This window comes from Eublepharis macularius, chromosome 16 (genome assembly GCF_028583425.1).
Source record: "Eublepharis macularius isolate TG4126 chromosome 16, MPM_Emac_v1.0, whole genome shotgun sequence".
In the NCBI taxonomy this organism is placed as follows: domain Eukaryota; kingdom Metazoa; phylum Chordata; class Lepidosauria; order Squamata; family Eublepharidae; genus Eublepharis; species Eublepharis macularius.
This window is the reverse complement of record NC_072805.1, coordinates 47,957,788-47,978,984: the sequence shown is the minus strand read 5'-3', so window position 1 is coordinate 47,978,984 and position 21,197 is coordinate 47,957,788. Positions and strand designations below refer to the sequence as shown.

The window sequence follows — 21,197 nt, the reverse complement described above, 5'->3', positions numbered from 1 at the left end:
GATCTGGCATGCCAAAAAACCACGGCGACTCAGATCAACAGCACAGCGTTGTTGTCTTTTCTCCCCTGCAATCGTCCCTCTCTGCCTGGGTCCTTTTATCTAAAACAGCCAAACAGACACAGGGGAAAATGATCAGCTAAAATCCTGCTCTTAAAACCCCAGTGGATGGCAGCGGCTGGCCAATAAAAGGACTTTAAAAACTTGGCAGTGTTACAAGACAGGCCCAGAACTTTCCAGGCTGAAAATTGTTTTTAGTATTTTTAAAAAATACTTTCTTTCTCCTGGCTGTGGACCCAAATGTCCACTCCATGATCCTGGGGAAAAAATGGTTGCTGGTGTATATATAAAGAGAAGGGTAAAGGAGCAGAGGTGTGCACGCCGCGTGTCCAGGACTGAGCAGCCAAGAGATCAGAGCTCCGGCCACACACTTGATGCCCCCTGCGTCAGCATGGATCCTTCCTCCTCCAGATTTCTGTGCAGTCCTGAGTTGCTACTCAGCTCTCCATCATGGCCAAGCCAGCAATCGTGTCTCAGCCCTGGGTCAGAGCAGCAGTTACAGAGGAGGAGCAGGGGAGCCAAGGGAAGGCCAGGCAGGGTTCTCTGTCCCTTGGCATCTAAGCTCTGAGCCAAAGTGGTGCTCCTGAGTGTGGAAGAGGTCCAGGCACAGCCCTGTCCAGGCTAGCCAGAAAGGTGGAAGCCGTGGTCAGCTGACAGCACCGGGTGGAAACCTACCTGCTCACCAGCAGAAAGGGCTCCCTTTCCATTTCCGCAAGGGTCTTCCGCCTGGCTGCCCTTCCAACACGCCACAGTGCTCCAGTGGGGGTCATCTCCCCTGCCCTGCAGTCTGCCGGGACGCATGTCCAGTCGACTTGCTGCTGCAATGGATTTTCCAAAGCCACTTGGCCCAAGAGCCCCGTTTGGGTCACAGGGGGGCCCGGGCTCCCGGGGAGAGGATGAGGCTGCTGGAAGAGCAGCTGCCAGAATCGTCTGGGCAGAGGCCTGGCTGCTCACAGCCCCTCTGCACTGCAACACTGAGGGTTGGCAGGCTGGGGCCGGGCTGCGCCTGCTTGGCTCCACAGCACAGCTGGCACAGCTGATGCCCGAGCTTCTGGAATTTGTGCCGGAAGCTCCTGTTGATCCAGAAGTAGACAAAGCAGTTGAGGAAGCCACTGCCGGTGGGCAGCCACAAGGCCACGAACTCCAGCCACTCGTGCACTCTTTCCCGGGTGATGGCTGGAAGGAAGCAGAGAGTCAGCATTTCCAGCAAGAGCCCCCCTGCCCCCCATGTACCCTGCAAGCCCACAAGCCCCTCAGAAAGCAGCCCCTCCCTTCCAGTCCTGCTTGGTTGAATTCCATGAGATTTTCTCCCTCTATTACTGTCTCACTGTGACGCTGTTCATTTGCTTAAAACTTCACCTGCCTCCCTCTAGCCAACAACATTAAAAAGGACATTCTCCATGATCCCAGCCCTCAAACTCACAAAAGCAACAAGGTCATCCCGGGTAGTCAGAACTGCAAACCAGTCATGCGTCACCCAAGAAGTCCTCTAAGGTGGCTCTGCTGTGTCCTGCCGGAAAGCTGGAGCCCCCCCCCGGCCTTGACAAACCTCCCTGGGGGGCTGTTCTACAGGTACAGCTAGGTGAGGGGTGGGAGTGGGGGCTTCTTTTTCTGAGGCGTGGGCCTGCCTCTTGAGTGGCAGGCAGATAACAGGGAGTTTCATCTGGCTGCTTTTCTCTGCCGTCCTCCACCAGCAGCAGAAGCACAAAGGGGTTTGTTACGTGGCAGCCACCAGCCAGCTCTTCCCTGTCCTTGAAAGGCTCCACACGTTGGGTTCTGAAGAGCGTTCCGGCAGTGCCAGACCCTTTGCCTCAATGGGCGTCCTGGGTTTTCCTCAAGACCTGCACCCAGCCCAGGGAAACACTTGCCCACCCCAACCTCACCTACACCTCTGGGGCTAAAGTCACAAGCACAGCAACACCTTTTAGCCGTATATTTATGTTTACACTCATTAAAAATGTATACCAATGGAGTGGCTAGGACTACTGGTTTTGTCTTAGGTTTCTAGACCACATGTTTGTGGAAACACATTGCAGAATAGGCAGCCAGAGTGTGCCAAAGCTGCCAGTGTCCAAGGAGTTCAGACTACGCACGCATGCAAATTTCTGATGCAACAGCGCCACCTTTAAGCTACTGTATGTCTTTTTCTCCTGACCAAGCTCTGTGACCCCTCCTTCTATCAAACAGCTTTTTCTCCAAAAATAGCCCCCGTCCCCAATTAAAAAGAAAAATCAGAGTACAGCTTGAGAATGACACAGGCAAAGAGGCACCAACTGAAGTTTGCAGGAATTTACCTTTGCTGTACAGGACAGCCATGGGTCCTGCCCTCCCCTCTTGCCAGAGCCCTCCCCACTGCACACTCACCGTTGTACAGGATGGTGCCCATGCAGGGTGCCCAGCAGACATAGAAGGCAAGGACAACTGGCCCCAGGATGCGGGAAGCAGGGCCGACGTGCAGCAAGCGGAGCCTCCCGGGCCCTGCCCCGCTCCCGCGAAAGGCCAGGCCTTTCCCACGCCGTCGCTGGGAGCGCGCTGCAAGCCACAGGCGTAAGTTGGCAAAGGTGATGGTCCCGGCAGCTGGGAAGAACATGGTGCCCGCCAACATCAAGGAGTAGGGGGGGTTGGAGGCGTAGTCCGGTTCGCAGAGTAAAGCTGCTGCCGAGAAGCGGACTCGGAGCACCGCTCTGGGCCCTGGTACGGTCAGCGGCACCAGCAGGAGGGCAGGCAGCAGCCACGCGGCGGTGATGAACAGGGCCACCCGCCTGCTGGTCAGGAGGTGCCCATAGCGCAGCGGGAAGAAGACAGCCACGTAACGCTCCAGGGAGACGCCTGCTAAGGAGTAAAGCGAGGCCCCAAAGACGCTGGAGTTGATGAAGGCCACCGCCCGGCAGGAGGAGGCCCCGCCTGTGCCCTCTTCCGCCACTGGCCTCAGCACCAGGCTGTGGTACAGGTTGAGGGGCACCACTAGCACTGCCAGGGCGGCATCGGCGGCAGCCAGAGAGAGCAGCACCAGCCGGCTACTGTGGCTCCAGCCAGACACAGAGGAGGCAATGACCGCAATGACCGCCCCGTTGCCCAGCATGATCAGGATGCCCAAGGCGCAAACCAGGCCGCTCTTTACCACCCTGCTGCCACACCCCAGCCAGAGGCCCCCCTTGCTAGGGCAGATGGGGCTGCTCTCCACGGGGGGCACCTGCTCCTCTGCCCCACCCTCAGGCAGCCCCGTGCCAGCAGCCTGGCTCACTGGCCCCTGGCTGGGATGAAGGAGCCGCTCTCCTGGGACACGCCCTGCTCTTGGGGTGCCTTCTCCTCCAGGCCCACCCAGCTGCTCTCCTGGCCACCCTTTGGGGATGGGGTCCCCGCTCCCATTCCACCGCCCCAGCTGCAAGGCCCCTGCTAGCTTCAGCAGAAGGAAGAAAGGCAGGAGGGACCTGATGCCATCCATGAGGGCAGGGGGAGGCTAGGCCTGGGCTGCAGAGGAGGAGGACGGGATAGGAAAGCTTTTGCAGGCTGCATGCGGTAAGGGGTGGAGTGGTGGCAGAAATGGCAGTCGTGGAGGCTCCAGGGAGAATTGCCCAGGGGCACCGGCGAGAATCCCCTTTCCGGGCTGGAGGTTTTCAAAGGTCAAATGTGGGGAAGGAGGGCTTACACTTCTGCAGGCCAAGGGCTGGCTGGCTGCCACCCCCTCGCTGGCTCATCAGGCAGCCTTGTGGAGAGTTAGGCACACTGAAGTCCATCGCAGTGCAGCTACAGCTTAAGGGGCCAAGCCAAAGCACTTGGGGCCTGATTCTGCAAAGCCTCAAGGGGAGCTCCTTCTTGCTGCTGCTCCGTGGAAGCCTCCTGGAGGGAAAGTTGCAATCTCTTTGGGGCACCTGCCTTCCATCCGGAGGACTTTTTTTGTTAGAGGAGGGATGATGCCCCAGCGTTATAAGTGGCCCTTTTGGTTTCCAGAAGAGCTCTCCTGCCTTTAGCATAAATTCGGCTGGCAATTGACTTCTCCTGCGGGACAGAGGCAGTGATGGCCAAAGGTTTGCCAGCTGTAACGTGCTTTTGTCAGGGAGCACTTAAAGGCAAAGGAGCCCTGCCCAGAAGCCTGCTGGCCACCCAACTGTGGAGTTGCCAGAGAGCTGCAGATGTGGCCACCTGCCCCCCACTGGCTGCCAGACCAGTGCACACGGATCAGGGAGCAACCCCACAGGGGATCGTGGCCACACATCAGAAATCAGGGCTGCTATTGTGACTGCAAAGGTGCTGCTCTTCTGTAATATCTGCAGAATCAGGCCTTCGCCTATCAATGGCACGCGAAGCAGCAACTGGGGTCTTTTTGGGGTTCAAGACAAGGGCAGATGGACGTCTGCTTCACCCTCTGGTTTTAAGTGGAGCGGGTGCCAGTGGGTTTGTGGGGTGGTGAGTTCTTTTTACTTCTTGGCTCTTTAGGTTGGCAACAGTAAAAGTGAATTGTGACCCTGTTTGCTGGCTAGGTATAGGGGCAATGAGTGAGTCTTCCTACAGCCAATATCGTACAGGCGGTTGGGTTACTGGGCTGAGCTGAAAGGGTCTGGGTTCAAATTCACAGGATTGTTTTAACTGAGATGTTCCATGTAGAAGAGTTCATTAGTTCAGGAACTAGTTGTTTCCAGGAGGGGGTCTGACTTTGGGGTGGGGAGGGCAGCCAGTGCTGGAGATGCAGGGAGCCGATGATGGGCTCTTGAGAAGTCTACCACTTCCGGGGGGGGGGTGGCGGTGGATCTGGGATTCTGCCATGGCTCCAGAAGGGGCAGAAATAAGTCTGGTGCTCCATTTAGAACTTAAGTTTGGTTATTGGCATTTCTGTTTTTAAGAACCTAATAAAAGCCCTGCTGAATTGGACCACTGGTTGATCTTGTCCAGCTTCCACACAATGGCCAATTAGTTGTCCTGGGGGGCCTACAAACAAGGCACAAAGGCCAAGGTCTATTTTTGATGTTGTTGTTGTTGTTGTTATTAAGTCATTTATAGTCTGCCTTTCTCACTGAGACTCGAGGCAGTGTGAGATTAGTACCATCAGTATCAAGGACATTTCAATAACCAATGCCATAGGGTATATAAATGCAAGTTTACAAAGACATAGCATTAGCAAAAATCCGATACAAGAGTTGAAGAAATGCTGAAACAGAGCATAAGCAATTCTAGGAGTGACATTAGATAACATATAACTACCCAGTAGGATAATTCTTGAAGCACAAGTAGCACGTGCTTAAAGCAACAGGCAACCTTTGCCTCCTAGCACTGGTATTCAAAGCTTTGCTGTCTCTGAATATGGAGGCTTCCCTTTTGGCTAGTAGTTGCTAAGTGACATCTCCTTCATGACTCTATTGGATCTCCCTTTAAAGTCATCTGTGCTCGCGGCCATCGCTTTCTCCACGGTCAGTGGAGTCCACCACTTAATTACTTTTAAATAACACTTCCCCCCTTGCCTGCCCTGAACCTCTTTCCCATTGACTGCATAGGGAATTCTAGTCTCATGGGACAGAGAGGAAACCAATCTCTTTACCCAGTTTCTCCACCCTGTGCATAATTGTATGAACTTCTGTGGTGCCCCTCCCCCCCCTTTTAGTTGTCTTTTCTTCCAGCCTCTTTAGTCTTTCCTCGTAGGAAAGGTCCTCGCTCCAGTCCCTTTTGCTTGCCCTCTTCTGCACTTTTTCCAGCTTTGCAAAATAGTTTTTGAGATACAATGACCAGAACTATACAGAGTATTTCAAATAAGGCCTCATTGTAAAAGGGCTTCTTTGTTTTCAGTCCCTTTCCTAATAATCCCCAGAATGGGTTTCGCCTTTTTCAGTGCTACTGAACATTGAGTCAATATTTTCATGGAGCTATCCACTGTAACCCTGAGATCTCTTTTCCTTTCACTCTCAGCTGGTTCAGACCCCGTCAGAAGACGTTTAACATCTGGGGCTTTTGTTCCAGTGTGCATCACTTTATAGTTGGTGCAGGCATTTTTCGAGTGATTGCTGCAGTTGTGCTACTGCAGGCTGTCGTGTGCAGGGCCATGGCTACCTTTACAATTTCCTGCCCCCCATTCTGCCCCTGACCACCTGCTCTGCTCACACTGTGTTTCTGCCAGGCCATGCGCTGAATACCTGCTGAATACCTGCGCAACCATGTTGATGTTTTGATAGGCCACTGCAACACCCCCGCTCCTGAGCTACCTTCTTCCTTTCACAGCTAGCCAATGGAACTGCTGCTAGGTGGCGGGGCAGGGAGAGGAAAGATCTGCCTGTAGAAAGCAAAATGCCCAGACACTTTGACAGCTAGCTGCTCATTTGACTGGCGAGCCGCCAACTGAATGAGGCTTGTTGCTTTGATTCTCCTCTTGGGAGGCTGGTGTCTTCAAAGCCGTTTCCAGGGACACCAGTGACATGTCTAAATGGGAGGTTTTTCTTGCTGAATGACAATTGAACAGAGTCAGGGATGGCTCGGCAGCCCTTGCCTTCCTCTTGGATGCCCACCCTTGGTCTGGCTCAGCATCTTCTTTCCGGTTCTTTCTCGTCTGCAGATGCATTGGGAAAGAGATAGGGACTATAGACTATACTACTGTATACTGTCTGTTGCTGTAAATAAGTTGCTGGCGTAGGGCTGCTGTTCCCCTGGTGGGGGCAGGGAATTCACTGTTCCCGCCCCCCCCCACTCACGTGGCCAGTGGGGAGGGGGGAAGGTGTAAGAACAGACCTCCAAGAATACTCACGGGGCAGTGTGACAAAGTCACTCCTGGAAGTGATGTCATTGAAACGCCCCAGGAATGCTCCTGCGCTTTGCACCAGGCCGATTTGGACCCCAAACAGGGGCAATCGGGGCCTATTTGGGGCCCAAATCAGCCTGGTGTGAAGCACAGGAGCAAGAAGACACCAGAAAAGATGAGGGCTGCTGGGAGAGTCAGGAGACCTGGCGGCCCTGCCTTGGCAGGTGGTTCCTGCACTGCTTAATGCCACTTCCGTTACTTGTGTTTTTTCCAGTATTGTTTCAGCGCTATACAGGATTTCTGCTTGTTTTCAAATTTCTGTGAATTTTGCATTCGCAGGCAAACAGTGCAAAACTGAATGATTGAAGAGGGCTTTTTACTCAGACACGAGGGCTGCACCGCAAGGAGGTGGTGCATCAGTGAAGGGACTGGGACTATAGTCTCTACTACTGCATACTGTCTGCTGCTGTAAGCATGACCCTACTGTTGCTTAATAGGTCAGTCTTAGAACTGCTTATGCTCTGCTTAGCATTTCCTCAACTCTGTATTAGATTCCTGCTAGTTTTCAATCTTTGCTCATTCGCATTTACATTTGCAAATTACATTGTTCACTGAAATGTCTTTGAAATTGACTGGATTGACTCATCCGGTGTAACCTGCCTTTAGTCTCAGTGAGAAAAGCAGACTGTAAATTATGGAAATAAATAAAAAGTTTAGTCACTGCTCTGTTTATCGAATGTCCCACCTGCTGCCTCTATCGATTTACGCCGCTGCGAATCAAGGCGGACGATGAATAAGGGAAACGAAAAGGGATGTGCGAGCCCCGCCTAGGGTTGCTCGTTGACCACTCCGAGCGGCCTGCAGTCAGACGCCGGGCTCGGCTGGGCTTCGGATCGGGGGCATCCCTACCGGGGGGGGGGGGCGGCCTCTGGGCATCCGCGCTCCCCTTCCCCGGCAGCGGCAGCGGCACCAGCACCAGCCGGCCTTCCAACGGCGCGCTCCAGCCGCGCGGCTGCGAACGGGGCCAGCTCCCCGGGGCTCCGCTCCCCACGGGCCGCCCGGCCGCTGCGCTGCTTTCAAGCTCGACGCCCCCGCCTGCCCGTGGGCGGCCCCTGCCCGCTCGGCCTCAGTCGGCGCCCGGGGCGCTGCGGGGCTCGGCGCTCTGCTCGGGGCCGGCCTGGCCGCGCCGCTTCTCCCTCGCCGGGGGGCGGGAGGCCGGCGACGTCCTGCTGAGCGGCGGCCGCGCAAAGTTGCCGGCGCAGCCAAGTGCCCGCGCGGCAGTCCCGGCCCAGGGCGGGTCCGGCGGGGGTCCCGGCGGCCGAGGTGGGGGGGGGCGCACCGGACCCAGCAGGACGTTCCGCGCCCCATTCCTACTGGCGGCCCAAACTTCGCGGCTGCGGCCGCCTTGCCAAGCTAGCCGGGAAGGCGGCGGGGCAGCCGAGCGGCGCGCTGGTGGCTGGGCCGGAGCCCGGCGCTGGGGCGAGGGGCCCGGAGCGGCCTTAGAGGCCGGGCCCGGGCCCTTGAGCCTGCGCTGCGGGCCGGCGCACAGTCCCGAGAGAGCCTCTGCGCGCCCCCCGAGTGCAGTGCCGCCAAAGGCGCGCCGCGGCTCTCCTCGAGCCTGCCCGCGCCGCCCTGGGCTCGCGGCCTCCCTCTTCTCGGCCGCGACTCTCCGTGCCGCGACGAGCTGCTGAGGCCCACCAGCCCCCCGGGAAGTCCGTCCATCTCTGCGGCCCAGACACTTGCGCCGGCCAGACAAGGGCCAGCCGCGCAGCAAGGAACCCCTTGCACCGCCCCCCCTCCGGCTTTGTGCTTGCAGCCTCTCCCAAGGAGCAAGGATTTCCCCCCTGGATGGGCCCTGACCCCCGAGCGGGGCAGAGAGGATGCAGCCCTTTGAGTGTGAGGTGCTTACACTGCAGAGGAGGAGGAGGAGGGCACCCTGGAGGCGGCCTTTCCACCCAAAGGGAAGAACTGCAATAAGCACCAGTGAGGCTGGCATGTTTCAGACATGCTCGAAAAGACGGAGCCGCCCCAAGGCAGTGGATGCCCTGCAGATTCGCAGGGCTCCTCAGGGGCAAACCTCTTTCCAGCATTCCCACAACTGGATTCTCTGTCCCGTTCCCCCCCCCCCCCCATTTCTGGAACATGCCCCACCGGTTCTGCATCTGTCCTTAGCTGCCTCCAAGTCGGCTCCTCTAGAGCCTTTCTCTACCCACTCAACCCCTCCCCCTTCCTCTGGCGTGTCTCTCCATTCTCCCCTGTTGGCTTTCTGCAATTTGGCACCTGCCGTGCCCACTCCCAGCCCCCTCCTTAATTACAGCATGTGCCAGTCAGCTGTGCAGTCGACACTGCTTGCCCTCTGGGGCACCAGAAGGGAAGGGATGATGCTCTGCCCACGCCAAACAGATACCTGTCTCACCTGTATGCCCCACTCCCAGGAAGGGGGTCATCTGCAAATTAGTACCTGGACAGCTTGCCTGAATGACCCAGCCACTCCGGCCCTGCCTTTTCCGTGCCTTCATGTCTTGCATTGGGAAGGCAAAAAGCGTGTGTGTGTGTGTGGGGGGGGGTTCCTAGAGAGTTGAATTTGCACCAGGGCTTGGTATATAGGAAGCAACAGAGCCTCTGAGCATGCACAGAATATGCCCTCTCCTCACCAGCATTACCAACAGGATTTTCTGGGATGGTGCTGAGCACCACATCTTTGCTGCACAGGCCGGGTCCCATGGCCTTCAGAGGCATGCTCTGTCAGTTACTACACTGAGTTTCCTACCTCTCCCCTCTGTACCCCACCACGGACCACAGTTAGCACCACATATTTGGGGTTGAAGCTTAATGCTAGGAGGCTCCGGGCCTCACTCTCCCTCCCCGCATATGGAGATGCAGCTGGGTGGTTCTTTTTGGGCACCGGGGGTTCTCCCGTAGGGCTGTTCTCCCCTCTGGTGCCTTGCAGGGATCACAAGCCATGTGGAGAAGAATGAGCATCTCTGCCTTTTGCTTGAGGTTGCTCAGTACTGGCGAGTTTTTACTTCATCGAAACAATAATTTTATTTTTTTTGCAAAGAAAACTGTGGCAGGGTTCGTTTCTGCTCTGCACACCTATCCCAGCACACTATGCTCTTCTATGCTGAGGTGGGCACATGGGTGATCAGCACATGTTTTTTAAAATCTGGACAACATTCTCTTAACACCCATGGATAGGGCAAGAAACCAGGCCTAAGGAGGCATAGGCTTCACAGTGCTGGACATTTTTTAAAAGTCCAAATTAAACCTGAATCTGATGAAGAGAACCGTGGTTCTCGGAAGCTTGTGCTACAGTCAAGTTGGTTAGTCTTAAAGGTGCTACTGGACTCTTTCCAAATTAAACAGTTACAGGAAGAAGGGGAAGGGCTGCTGCTCAGTGCAGCAACCTCTAGTCCCAAGGTTCGGTCCCCAACGTGTCCAGTTAATAGGACCAGGCAGTAGGGGATGTGAAAGACCTCTGTCTGAGACCCTGGAGAGCCGCTGCCAGTCTGAGTAGACGGTCCCTGACCACTTGAGGACCCAACGATCTGTTCAGTATAAGGCATCTTCGTTTGTGTGTGTGTGTGTGTAGAAGAAAGAACTTTTGGACTGCACACTGCAATGTGCAAGGAAGATACTTTCCCAAACGCACCAAGACTTCTGCCCACTGCAGGATCTTCATCCATGAGCAACACATGGATGCCCACATGGGCATGTGAAATCCCACCCGGTCCCACTCACCCCCCTGCCCAGGACAGGAATGCATTAAAAAATGATGGTGACAAAGTGCAACCAATGTTAAATATTCATCCCAGTGATTGAATTAAACATCCCTGCTTTAGTGATGGAGGAAAAGTGCTTGCTGTCCCCCCAGGGAGCCTGTCCAGCCTAGCACGGGTGCTGAGCATCTGCCCAGCTAGGTGAATTCTGCTTGCACAGGGAAAAGTGGGGCGTCAGACACCCCCCCCCATGCCACTCACAGGGAGGGAGGCTTAATCTCCACTTGCGAGCGACGCATGCGGGCGCCTCGCCTGTGCCTGAAGTTGTCGCCTGCCAGCCCTTGTGCGTCTTTTCTCCTGCTTGAGGGGCAGCTAGTGGGTGGGGCTTTGTGGCATGGAAAAGCCTTGCTGAGCTCTTAGTTCTCTCTTCTGGAAGCCTTTCCTCCCCGGTGCTCGGGGACAGAACGGGCAGGATGCTCTGTAGGAACACAGTGGTGAAGGAATGCACGCGGCATGTCCCCACCCCCCTTCTGCTGCCGCCTGGCCCTGGCACTAAACTGCCCAGCCTTGGAGCCAGATGGCCTGGGCAAGAGGGGTGGGTGGGGCACGTGTCCTGTGCCCCCCTTCCAAGGAGGGCTGCAGAGGGTCTCAACAGCTCTCTCTCTCTCTCTCTCTCTCTCATTCACTGCAGATAGTCTGCCTTGGGTGCTTGCCTTGGGTCTGGTCTGGGAGGCTACAACTGGTGCTGCCATGCCTGTCTCATCCTCTTGCATGGCGCTCCATGCCACAATAGCCCACCAGGCAACTGTTTGGGTGACTTGGGTGGTGACCCAGCCCTGGCTCAGGGGCCCCTTGCTCTGTTCCGCGCTGCACATCTTGTGCCTGAGGCTGGTGCTGGAAGTGGGCCCAGTGGGGTGCAGCCCAGGTTTTCCCTCCTCGTTTCCTGCCCGTTCTGGCTGCTTGACGTCTCAGGTCAGCTAACGAGACAGAATGACTAGGAAGGCGTGGGCTCTGGTCCCTTCAAACTTGCACTAGGCTACAAATGTGTGAGTCTTTAATAAGGTGCTGAGAGACGCTTGTTTGTTTGAGATAAATTAAAAGCAACATAAATTGACCTTGTTTGAAATGACGACGCACGTTATCAGCAGATGAACCGCGGCAGTGGAAGGGAGGCAGAAACCCCCGTCTGCCTGGCAGATTCAAAAAGCACGAAACCCAGACCTGTCTTAGCAAGGCCTCATCCCCCCCCACAAGATCACACAAAGGGGAGGTGTTCGCTGCTAACCTTTTCGCAAAGACACACGCAGCTGGTTTGGAGGACCTCTCTGGAGGGGTGTGGTGTGGTTTGTTCCCCTCGGTCTCGCCCTTCTGTCCCTCCTCTCTCCTCTCTCCGGACATGCTGGTTGAACCACCACCTGATCCCATCAGTCTGCCTTCTCCCTTTCCCTTCCTATCTCCAGGCCATCCTTGTCTGATAGGAGGGGCAGTGGCTCTCCCAAGATTGCAGGTCGGGGTCTTCCATATCACTTACCAGGGCTTTTTTTCTGGGGAAAGAGGTGGTGGAACTCAGTGGGTTGCCCTCGGAGAAAATGGTCACATGGCTGGTGGCCCCGCCCCCTGATCTCCAGACAGAGGGGAGTTAAGATTGCCCTCTGCGCTGCTGAGCAGCGTGGAGGGCAATCTAAGCTCCCCTCTGTCTGGAGATGGGGGCCATGCCGCCAGCCATGTGACCATTTTCTCCAAGGGCAACCCACTGATGGTTGTTGGGGGTTTTCCGGGCTGTATTGCCGTGGTCTTGGCATTGTAGTTCCTGACGTTTCGCCAGCAGCTGTGGCTGGCATCTTCAGAGGTGTAGCACAAAGGTGTAGCACAGAGGTGTAGATACAAATGACCTACATCTTTTCCACACTGTGACACTGAGAGATCTCTGTCTTTTGGTGCTACACCTCTGAAGATGCCAGCCACAGCTGCTGGCGAAACGTCAGGAACTACAATGCCAAGACCACGGCAATACAGCCCGGAAAACCCCCAACAACCATCGTTCTCCGGCCGTGAAAGCCTTCGACAATACATCGCAACCCACTGAGTTCCACCACCTCTTTTCCCAGAAAAAAGCCCTGGGCCGTTTCCAGACGGCCCCCCGCCTCGCGAAACGTCGCGCGTCGTCGCGCATCGTTGCGCAGAAAACGCAAAATATCGTGTTTTCTCGCGCGAGTTTTGCGCGACGTCGCGCAAAACTCGCGCGAGAAAACGCGATATTTCGCGTTTTCTGCGCAACGACGCGCGACGACGTGCGACGTTTCGCGAGGCGGGGGGCCGTCTGGAAACGGCCCTGGTAAGAAGTAATGCATTCAGAGCAAAAAGATTACAACATGGATATGGAAAAGAACAGCCTGAAGTGGCGCGGAGGGCAATCTCAACTCCCCTCTGTCTGGAGATCAGGGGGCGGGGCCACCAGCCATGTGACCATTTTCAAGAGGTTCCGGAACTCCGTTCCACCGCGTTCCCCCTGAAAAAAAAGCCCTGTCACTTCCTATCTAATACCTTTAAATGGGGATGCTGCAGAGGGAACCTGAGGCCTTCTGCATGCAAAGCAGACGGCCCACCACTGAGCCATGGCTCCTTTTGCTGCTCTAAGCGAGCAAGCTTTTGAGTGACACTGAGTGCATGCACAGCAAGACAGCATCAATACTTCAGACAGCCTGACTTCATCTACTCTGCTTTGCCTTTCACGTGGCAAACAACAAGGCCCAGGGCCTGGGGGATGCCGCTGCGCTAGTTGGTCTGTGCACTGCCCACTCTTCCCCCCACCCCGCCGCCCCAATCGCATGAGGTCCTGGCCAAGTATAAATTGCTATTTTTGGTCATGATAACATGCAAATTTGTGGTTTGTTCAAATGACTCCAATCAGTGTGCAAAAAAGAATCAGGTTTCATCCAGAAGCGCTCCAGGACTGAACTTGGCTTCAGCTCCCAGCATCGGAGAGACGGGTGTTTGCTGCTGGTGCCGGGGGAAGTTTGGGGAGGGTGGCTGGAGGGGATCACGCAGCCCTGCAAGTGTACCCTGCAATCATGTTCACTCCCCGCCTTAATCACGCCCTGCAATTAGCAGTGTTTTGTGTCTCTCCCAAAGCAGCTGGCTTCTGCTGTGGCTGGACTCTCAATGTGGCTCCAGCCACTTCAGCGCTTTGCCAAAGAGGAGGCTGTTGCGGAGTCCGTGGAGAGAATGAAACTTCTTCATGGGGGACAGGAGCCATTAGGCAAGAGAACCGGGCAGGAAGCTCCCATGCACGGAACCAGCATGCCACAGACGGCTGCAGCAGTAGCCTCTGGGGGGGGGGGCCTCCTCTGCGTCGGTCACTTCCTGCGGCCTCTGGCCGTGCCACGAGCACCTCCCATTCCGTGCTAGCGACAACACCCTTAGGTTCCTTTCATGCTCGTCTGTGGGGGGCATTGCAGTAGTTCCATTGCAAGCATTTTAGACTTCATTGCTGGTGTTTTATGTTGCAGGCGTTAGGTGATTATTGTATGCCGCGTTAACGTTTGTTGGAAGCTGTCTTAGAAGTGATACGTTAAAAGTTGAGGCGTAAGTATTTCAGTTTGCCATATTTTCTAAACTAAGAGGTCTCCAGGGATACCCGAGCAGCTTTCAGGGCTTGAGCATGTCACAGAGGGTTGTTTTAAAAGCTTGAATGGGGCCTTCAGCCCTTCCAGAGCTGGGACCACCCCTCAACCCCAAAGCAGCAGCAAGGGATCCGCTCAGCTGCAAGCACATGACAAGGAGTCACATGATTCCACAGTCACGTGACAGGAAGAGGGGAAGTCAGAATCAAGCGCTCACAAGTGTTGAGGTGGGGATTGGGGCAGTTGACCCACCAGAGTGCTGGGGCAGGAAATTCAAGCCAAACACTGGGGTTGTACTGTAATGTGGAGCAAGTCCAGTGGCAGAGCCCGGGACGGGTCCTGTCTGCTGCAGTGGCCTTACCAGGCCCTCCTGGCCCCGCTGCGCGCATGCTGAGCATAAGCAAGAGGCATGGAGCCTTTTCCCTTTGCGCAAGTCCTTCCACGAAGCAGCACAAAAGTTGTGGCACCTCTTAAAGGTGCTTGGGAGACACCCAGTGATTGGTGATTCTAGTGCACGGTGGTGGGCAAGACGGGCAGGCTTTGCCCAAAGGATTGTTCGCTTCTTTAAAGAGGGGCTGATACAACCCGGGTACCAGAGGCCGGCCTCCTCCACCCCCTGGGCGGACAGAAGAGAAAGAGCCCTGTTGGGCGGGGCCTGTAGAGCCAGGATCTCCGGGTGATGCAGGCAGGTGAGTTAAGGGGGAAGGAAAGGAGGGAACGAGTGGTGGGGTTGGGGCGGCATGGCCATGGCTGCATCCAGGTGGGATGATCAGGTGGCTCCAGAGCATGGGCCAGTCCGCTGCAGCACCACCCCAATGGCTGTTTCTTTGCCTGGGAGCAACTTGGCTTCTGACTTCAGAGGCAGCCTCTGCCTCCCTGGTGGTCCTGAAGATGGGGGAGGGAGTCCTGCTGTGCTTGCTTGTGCTGGGCATAGGGCCATTGGGGGAGACTGAGCCAAATCACCCGCATGTGTTCCCTCCAGCCCGCGGGGGGGGGCCTCCCACATCCTCCGGAACCAGGGCAGATACTGGACGATGCTCTCTTGCAGCCTCTGTGCCACCTGCTTAGCCCGCCAGCCTTCACCCCCCCCCCGGACTCCTTGTGCTTTTGTAATTAGGAGGGCACGGGCAGGCCCCACTGGTAATTAGCCAAGCCTGGAACCTGTGGGCAAAGCACAGCCCTGGGCAGGGTGAGTCTGGCTGATGGAATGGCCCTTAAGGCTAAACAAACATGCCGTGTGTGCGCGCTATGTTAGCAGGGCACAAAGGGAAAACCTATCAGAAAAGCGATGCCTCGTGCTCTTTGAAGGCTTATGCATTCGTTTTGCTGTGTACATGTGATGGGGCAGAGGCATATACCCAGTTCAGTCCATACCAGCGTTTTTAGTCCGTAGCATCAAAAGTGGCTCTTACAGATGAGGGCTGTGGTAGAGGGGCTTGTCGACAGGGGTCCTCTGAACTAAGAGCCAAGCCCAGATCCAGGTGAGACCTGCTGCTAGTCTAGCAAAGCAGTGACGCAGTGGAAGATGCGCTGGTGGCCCCCAAGGGCCAAGCCCAGCTGAGAGCCCATTGTGCCAAATGTGGGTCTGTGTGGGCAAAGCTTTAGCTGCTTGCCGCAGTGCGGACCTGCCAGGGCCGCTGTCTTGAGCTGACCTTGATGTACTTGACTCTCCTCCCTGCCTCCTGCCCTGCCTGACCTTCCTTTTGTGGTCTGGCTGGTCTGGCGTGCTTCCTCTCCCTGTGGGTGCAAAGCGGAGTTCCTGCAGGCCCAGCTGGGTCCCTGCCAGCACCGTTCAGATCAGATCAGCACAGAAAATTCTCTCGCTGCCCACTGCATTTCTGCATCAGCTGGGGTCCCTTTTGGCGTCTGTCTTTAATTTGCAACTCGAATCTATGCTTTGCCCCAAGGAGCAGCCAGCTCGCTTTGCTGGGGAGGGAGCTCACCTAGAAGTTCTGATTTTCTGGTGAGGAACGTGGGCTCAGCAGCTCTGAGGGTGGGGGGAGGCACACAGAAGACGTCCCAAGGGAGAAGGGGGTGGTGCTGCACGGGAGAGTGCATGAGTGACAGTGAGCCGTGGCCTGGCTGAGGAAAAGCTGTGGCTTAAGAAGGGCTCATCAAACTCTTTGGTAGGGAAGGTGAACATCACCCAAAGGGCTGATTGGCCAAGCAGAGGGACAACCTGCCAGGGAGGCAGGAAGGAGATGCTAGGGAGCTTGAAACCATGGCTGCCCTTTCTTCCCCTATGGAGATCTGAGCATGCCACACATGTCCATACATGTCTTCCCCTCCTCCGTGAGCTAAAGGCAAACTTGGGTCTCACTCTGTGGCTTGTCCCTGGGAGTTGCTCTGTTTGAAGAGAGAGAAGGTGGGTCCAGTGAGGGGGGCAGAAATGCAGCCCCTGGTTTCTTCTCTCCCTGTGCAGCATAAGGAGCTGCAGCCTGTGAAGGAAGAGGCAACCAAAGCCTTTGCTGGGTTACACAAGCTGCTCATCCTCAGCGGTGGCGTTGCGGGAGATCTCAGGAGGAAAGGGATCCGGCCAGCTCTGCTCCGGCACGGTGGCCCATTCTGCGGGGATGGGGGAGCTCAGAGGGAGTCTCCGATACCTTCTTCCTTGAGAAACATCTGCTTCAAGCAGAGGGACAGGCTCCGGCGTGAAATTCATCAGGCTCGGGAGTTTCTATGGCGACGTCTATTATCCCTCTTTATAGAGAGATGAATCAGGAGCTATAAATAAGAAATCTAGCAGATTGATCCAGGAGAGGGAGCCTGTGGCTGGGGCAACATGAATGGCAGGGAGTTCTGCGCCGTCCGTGATCAGTTCCTTCCGATGTTAGAGGCAGCCCAGGGCCGGGCTTGCCGGAGGGGGCAGGTGGGAGTGTGCGTATGCACAGCAGGTTGTGTTTCTTGAGCCTTGTTAGCATAGGCTAAGTTAGGCAGGGTGGTGTAAAGAGAGGCAGTGTAGTGTAGAGGTTAGAATGCCCGGCGAGAATTTGGGAGACCCTGGTTCAGATCCTCACTCTGCCACGGTAGCTTGCTGGGTGACCTTCGGCCAGTCTGGTAACATAATCTACCTCACTGGGTGGTTGTGAGAATTATGCTGTTCTGAGCTTCTCGGAGGAAGGACAGGTTGAAAATGGGTTCGATGGATGAGAGCGCTGAGAGCAGATCCTGGAGGCCCCTTGTGTACAGGCAGAGATGAGCTGCCACAGGCCCTCTTGCAAAGCTGAGCTTGGTCCGAGGGAAGGCCTACAGGGATCCTGCTTCCGAAGTGACCACTAGCAGCTCTGGCCCCTTGGCCTGGGTTCGCTGGAAAGAGCAGAGGAGAGGGAAAGGATTAGGCGAGGCCATCCTAGGACTTCACCAGACCTGCTGGAAACAAAGCCAGAGTTCTCCCATGCATGTAGGGAGAGGTAAAGTGTGCGGACGTGCGGGGGCCCTTTCTTCTCTGGACCCCAGCCTTGTCTCTCCTCATTTCTCCTCCTCTCTGGCCAGCCACTCTTTCTGTTGGCACATTTACCTCTTCAGAGATCGGTGGGCCATTTGTGTGTGTGTATGGGGGGGGAGATGATCGTGAACAGCCGCCCTGCAGCCTTTCATTTGTGAAAATGGGGCATGCATGCCTTGGTGAACCCCCCTCTCCTGCTGAGCCAGGCCGGCTTCCAGAAGGCAGCTTGCAGGCGCAGCAGAGACGGCGTGCTTCAAGTTGAGTGCACTGACTGGGGAAATGTCTGACTGTGGCCGTTTTGCTGGAGAGTTGGGTTCACGTGAGCCTTTTTCTGTAGCAGGTGCTTCCCCATCAGACTTCATCCTTGTCAGCATGAATGCCTCTCGCTTCAAGCCCCACTTATTGTTTGAACAATTTGAGCAATTATCCCGACAGTCAGAAATAATCACTTTGTCTCCGTTGAATGGAGCTGTTTGTAGTGAAAGCCCTTTGTGTTTGTGGGGGGTCAGGCGGGGGAGAGTGCTGATTGTGCGGGAGCCAAACATCCAACTCTGGCTGGTTTGCAAAGAGCCTGGACCACCGCCTGGCCTGCTCTGTGCTTTCCTGGGGTGGCACAATTTGTCTTTGCTCCCCCCACCCCTTCCCCAGACATGCATCCGGCTGCTGTTATCCACAAATGCAGCCCCCTCAACTACCGGAGCAAGATGTGGACAATGTTCCCTGGTTTTCTGTGCTTCCAGAGGCATTTATTTGGTCCCCCTTGGGAGAGAAAATACTGTTCCAGATAGACCTTTTAGAATGATTCTCATAAAGCCACATGACACTCTTTGTCTTTTTGATAATCTAAACTAAGGGTCTATTCTGACATTACATTCTTTGCTGTTTTTCACGTGGGGTGTAATTCCCAAGTGTTATTTGTGATCAGGAATCAGAAGGAATGTCGTATCTTCCGGGCAGATAGCATCTGGATTTTACATTCCTGTACATTTTTTCTACTCCCCCCCCCTCCGCCCAGCGTAGAAATCATTCCCATGGAGTGGGGGGGGGGGGCGCAATGGTTAACCGGTCTTGAATCTCTCCTCTGTCCATGGTCCTGAAATAGGATGTGGAATGGGCAGCGAGGTCCTAAAACTGCCAATAGGTGTTCAGGAACCTGTTGCAGAAAATCCCACCCACCCCACCCCGGTTCTTTCTCTTTCTGGTCTTTCCGGTGTTGTTATGATGGGACCCGGAGACCTCAACGTGGCCTCTCTTCAGCTTCCATTAAATGTTCCTCTTGAGCGTTAATGCTTCCATTATTTGGCATTATATTTATGGCGACTGCTATGAAGAGGCCTTTTAATCGTGCTGCAAAGATGCCTGGATTAGGGTGCGTCTCCCTGAGTGCTCCTGGGCAGCCTGAGAAGCTGTGCAAGATAATCTGTGCAAACTGACATGATGTGGGTTGAGACTCAAAACGAAGAAGGCATTTGAGTGCCGTCTACCCAAAGCGGCTTTATCAAGAAATAAGAGGAAGGAAGAGAAAGCAGCTTTGCTGACCAAGAAGAATCTCAAGCAACGGGGAACCCCCCACCATGCAATGAAGACCTAGAACTCTAAATTTCATTTTACTCTTCCTGCTGAATTTCTCTTCTTTCCTGACGCAAGAGCCAGTTTGGTGTCGTGGTTAAGAGTGGCGGGACTCTAATCTGGAGAGCCGGGTTTGATTCCCCACTCCTCCGCTTGAGGCCAGCTGGGTGACCTTGGGTCCGTCCCAGCTCTTCCAGAGCTCTCTCAGACCCACCCACATCTAGGGTGATTGTTGTGGGGATAATAATAACACACTTCGTAAGCTGCTCTGAATGGGCATTAAGTTGTCCTGAAGGGCGGTATATACATTGAATGTTGTTATTATTATTATGTTTGTTTCATTGTCACTGCTAAAAAATGCATACCTCCCCAGCCAAGCCGGACATTTTTACTTGAGGAAAAGAGCAGAATCTTTATGGATGGGCCAAGGTTGAACAGCCTCCTCTCCATCTGTGCCAGGTTGGATCCACTCTATGTATCACATCAGACCTGTGATGTCCAAAGCCATCATTTGGCTCCCATGGAGACGCGCAGGGTCACAGGGCACCTTCCACAGGGCTCCAGCTCCGAATGTCCTGTTCGCTTGCTTTTGGTTAAGAAGCCAGTTTTTCCCTTCTAGGTATTCTGGTGGTGTGGAGTGGGTTACTCAGACTTTTGCATGTCAGGCAACCAGGCAAGTGTGCGTTTGTGTGTGTGTGTGTGTTTTGTAACTTAACCTTGGCTCCACAGAAAGTAGTGCAAACTCTCAAAGATTAACAAATCCTGCTATTTCTGGGATTTGAAGATGGAAAGCTGGAGATTTCAGGATGTTGAGCCCCTGCCAGCATCGAACAGCCTCTGCTCCTATTGCAGAACTTCAAAAACAGGTAAACCTGGTGAGGAAGCAGGCAGCGAAAGCAGCACAGCGGGGCTGCCCGTAGGCTGTCTCTAGTCCTTTGAAGTGACTAATGCCAGTTAAATAGAGTGTGGCCAGAGCCCCTATTACAAGATTGCTGCTTTTCATCTCTCATTGGCGTTGCTGGGATCAAACCTAATAGCCTTTCCATTATATGGGCACCTCTTTCTATTCATGTAGTGTGTGCATGATGGATGGAAAACGCAGCGGCAGGATTCTTTTTGTAAAGAAACACGTGAATGAAGTTTGACTCAGAAAAAGCAGCCGCCTGGATCTGTGCAGGATACATGGTGCAATCCTGCGTAGAGTCATGTGTGATTAAGCCACACTCTATTCCTGTGGAATGGAACTGTGCACAAGTTTCCTGCCAGTGAATCTTTTCCTCTCATCGTTTTGCAAGCTGCCCTTTGTGGAATTAGCATAATCCTTGGATCTTCTGAGGATAAAAGTCTCCCCCGCCCCAACACACAGATGCCTTCAGCTTGAAAGTGTGCAGCAGGAGGCGTCCCTCCAGAGGTGCCTCCCAGCAGCCTTGTGAACAGGCCCCAGTTCAGTATGTCTGCTCTGGCAGCGCTCAGCTTTCCCCACCAAGAAGATACAAAGCACAGGGAGAAACATAAATCTCTTTTATTTGGCCGACTCTCTTAGTACATCAAGAACAGTAGATTTGTCATGCAAACCGTAGGCAAACAACAACATCACAGTGAAAGAGGACCACGGACCACATGGAAGAAGAGGTGGAGCCGGACACGATGCCTCCCCAGGAGCGCAGCGAGCTTCATGCACAGGGTGGAATGGTCAAAGGGACAGAGCAACACATCTGGGGCCCTCTTGTGTGGCTGGCATGGCCAGGCCCCCCAGGCTGCTGTTTTGCTCAGCAAGGGAAGGGTGCAGGATTCTAGTAGGCCCCTTGGGAGGAACAAAGAGGGCTGGAAATCTTTCCCAGGGAGATGACACAGAATAAATGGGTCAGATGGGAAATGTGCTGTAAGTCCTTTCTGGTCTTCTTGCCTCCAGCAGCTAAGGGGGCACTTGGCATTGCCCTGGTAGCAAGATCCTGGACCGATTTGTGGGGTGGGGGCGGGGTTCTCCACTACAGGCAACGCCACCCCCAAATCACAGCCCCTTGAGAGAAGGCCCCCTCCCTTCCCAGTGTTTCATTCATTCA

The 21,197-nt window shown here is 54.9% G+C and overlaps 1 protein-coding gene across 1 annotated transcript; it reads right to left on the bottom strand.

Annotated features, from left to right (window-relative positions):
* Positions 1-922: 922 nt before the first annotated feature.
* On the bottom strand, positions 923-3,502 carry LOC129343897 (melatonin receptor type 1B-B-like). The gene is made up of 2 exons (XM_055000278.1): positions 2,422-3,502; positions 923-1,233 (listed from the first exon to the last, which is right to left on the bottom strand). The coding sequence occupies exons 1-2, from the start codon at positions 3,500-3,502 to the stop codon at positions 923-925; spliced, it is 1,392 nt and encodes a 463-aa protein (XP_054856253.1).
* Positions 3,503-21,197: the final 17,695 nt, after the last annotated feature.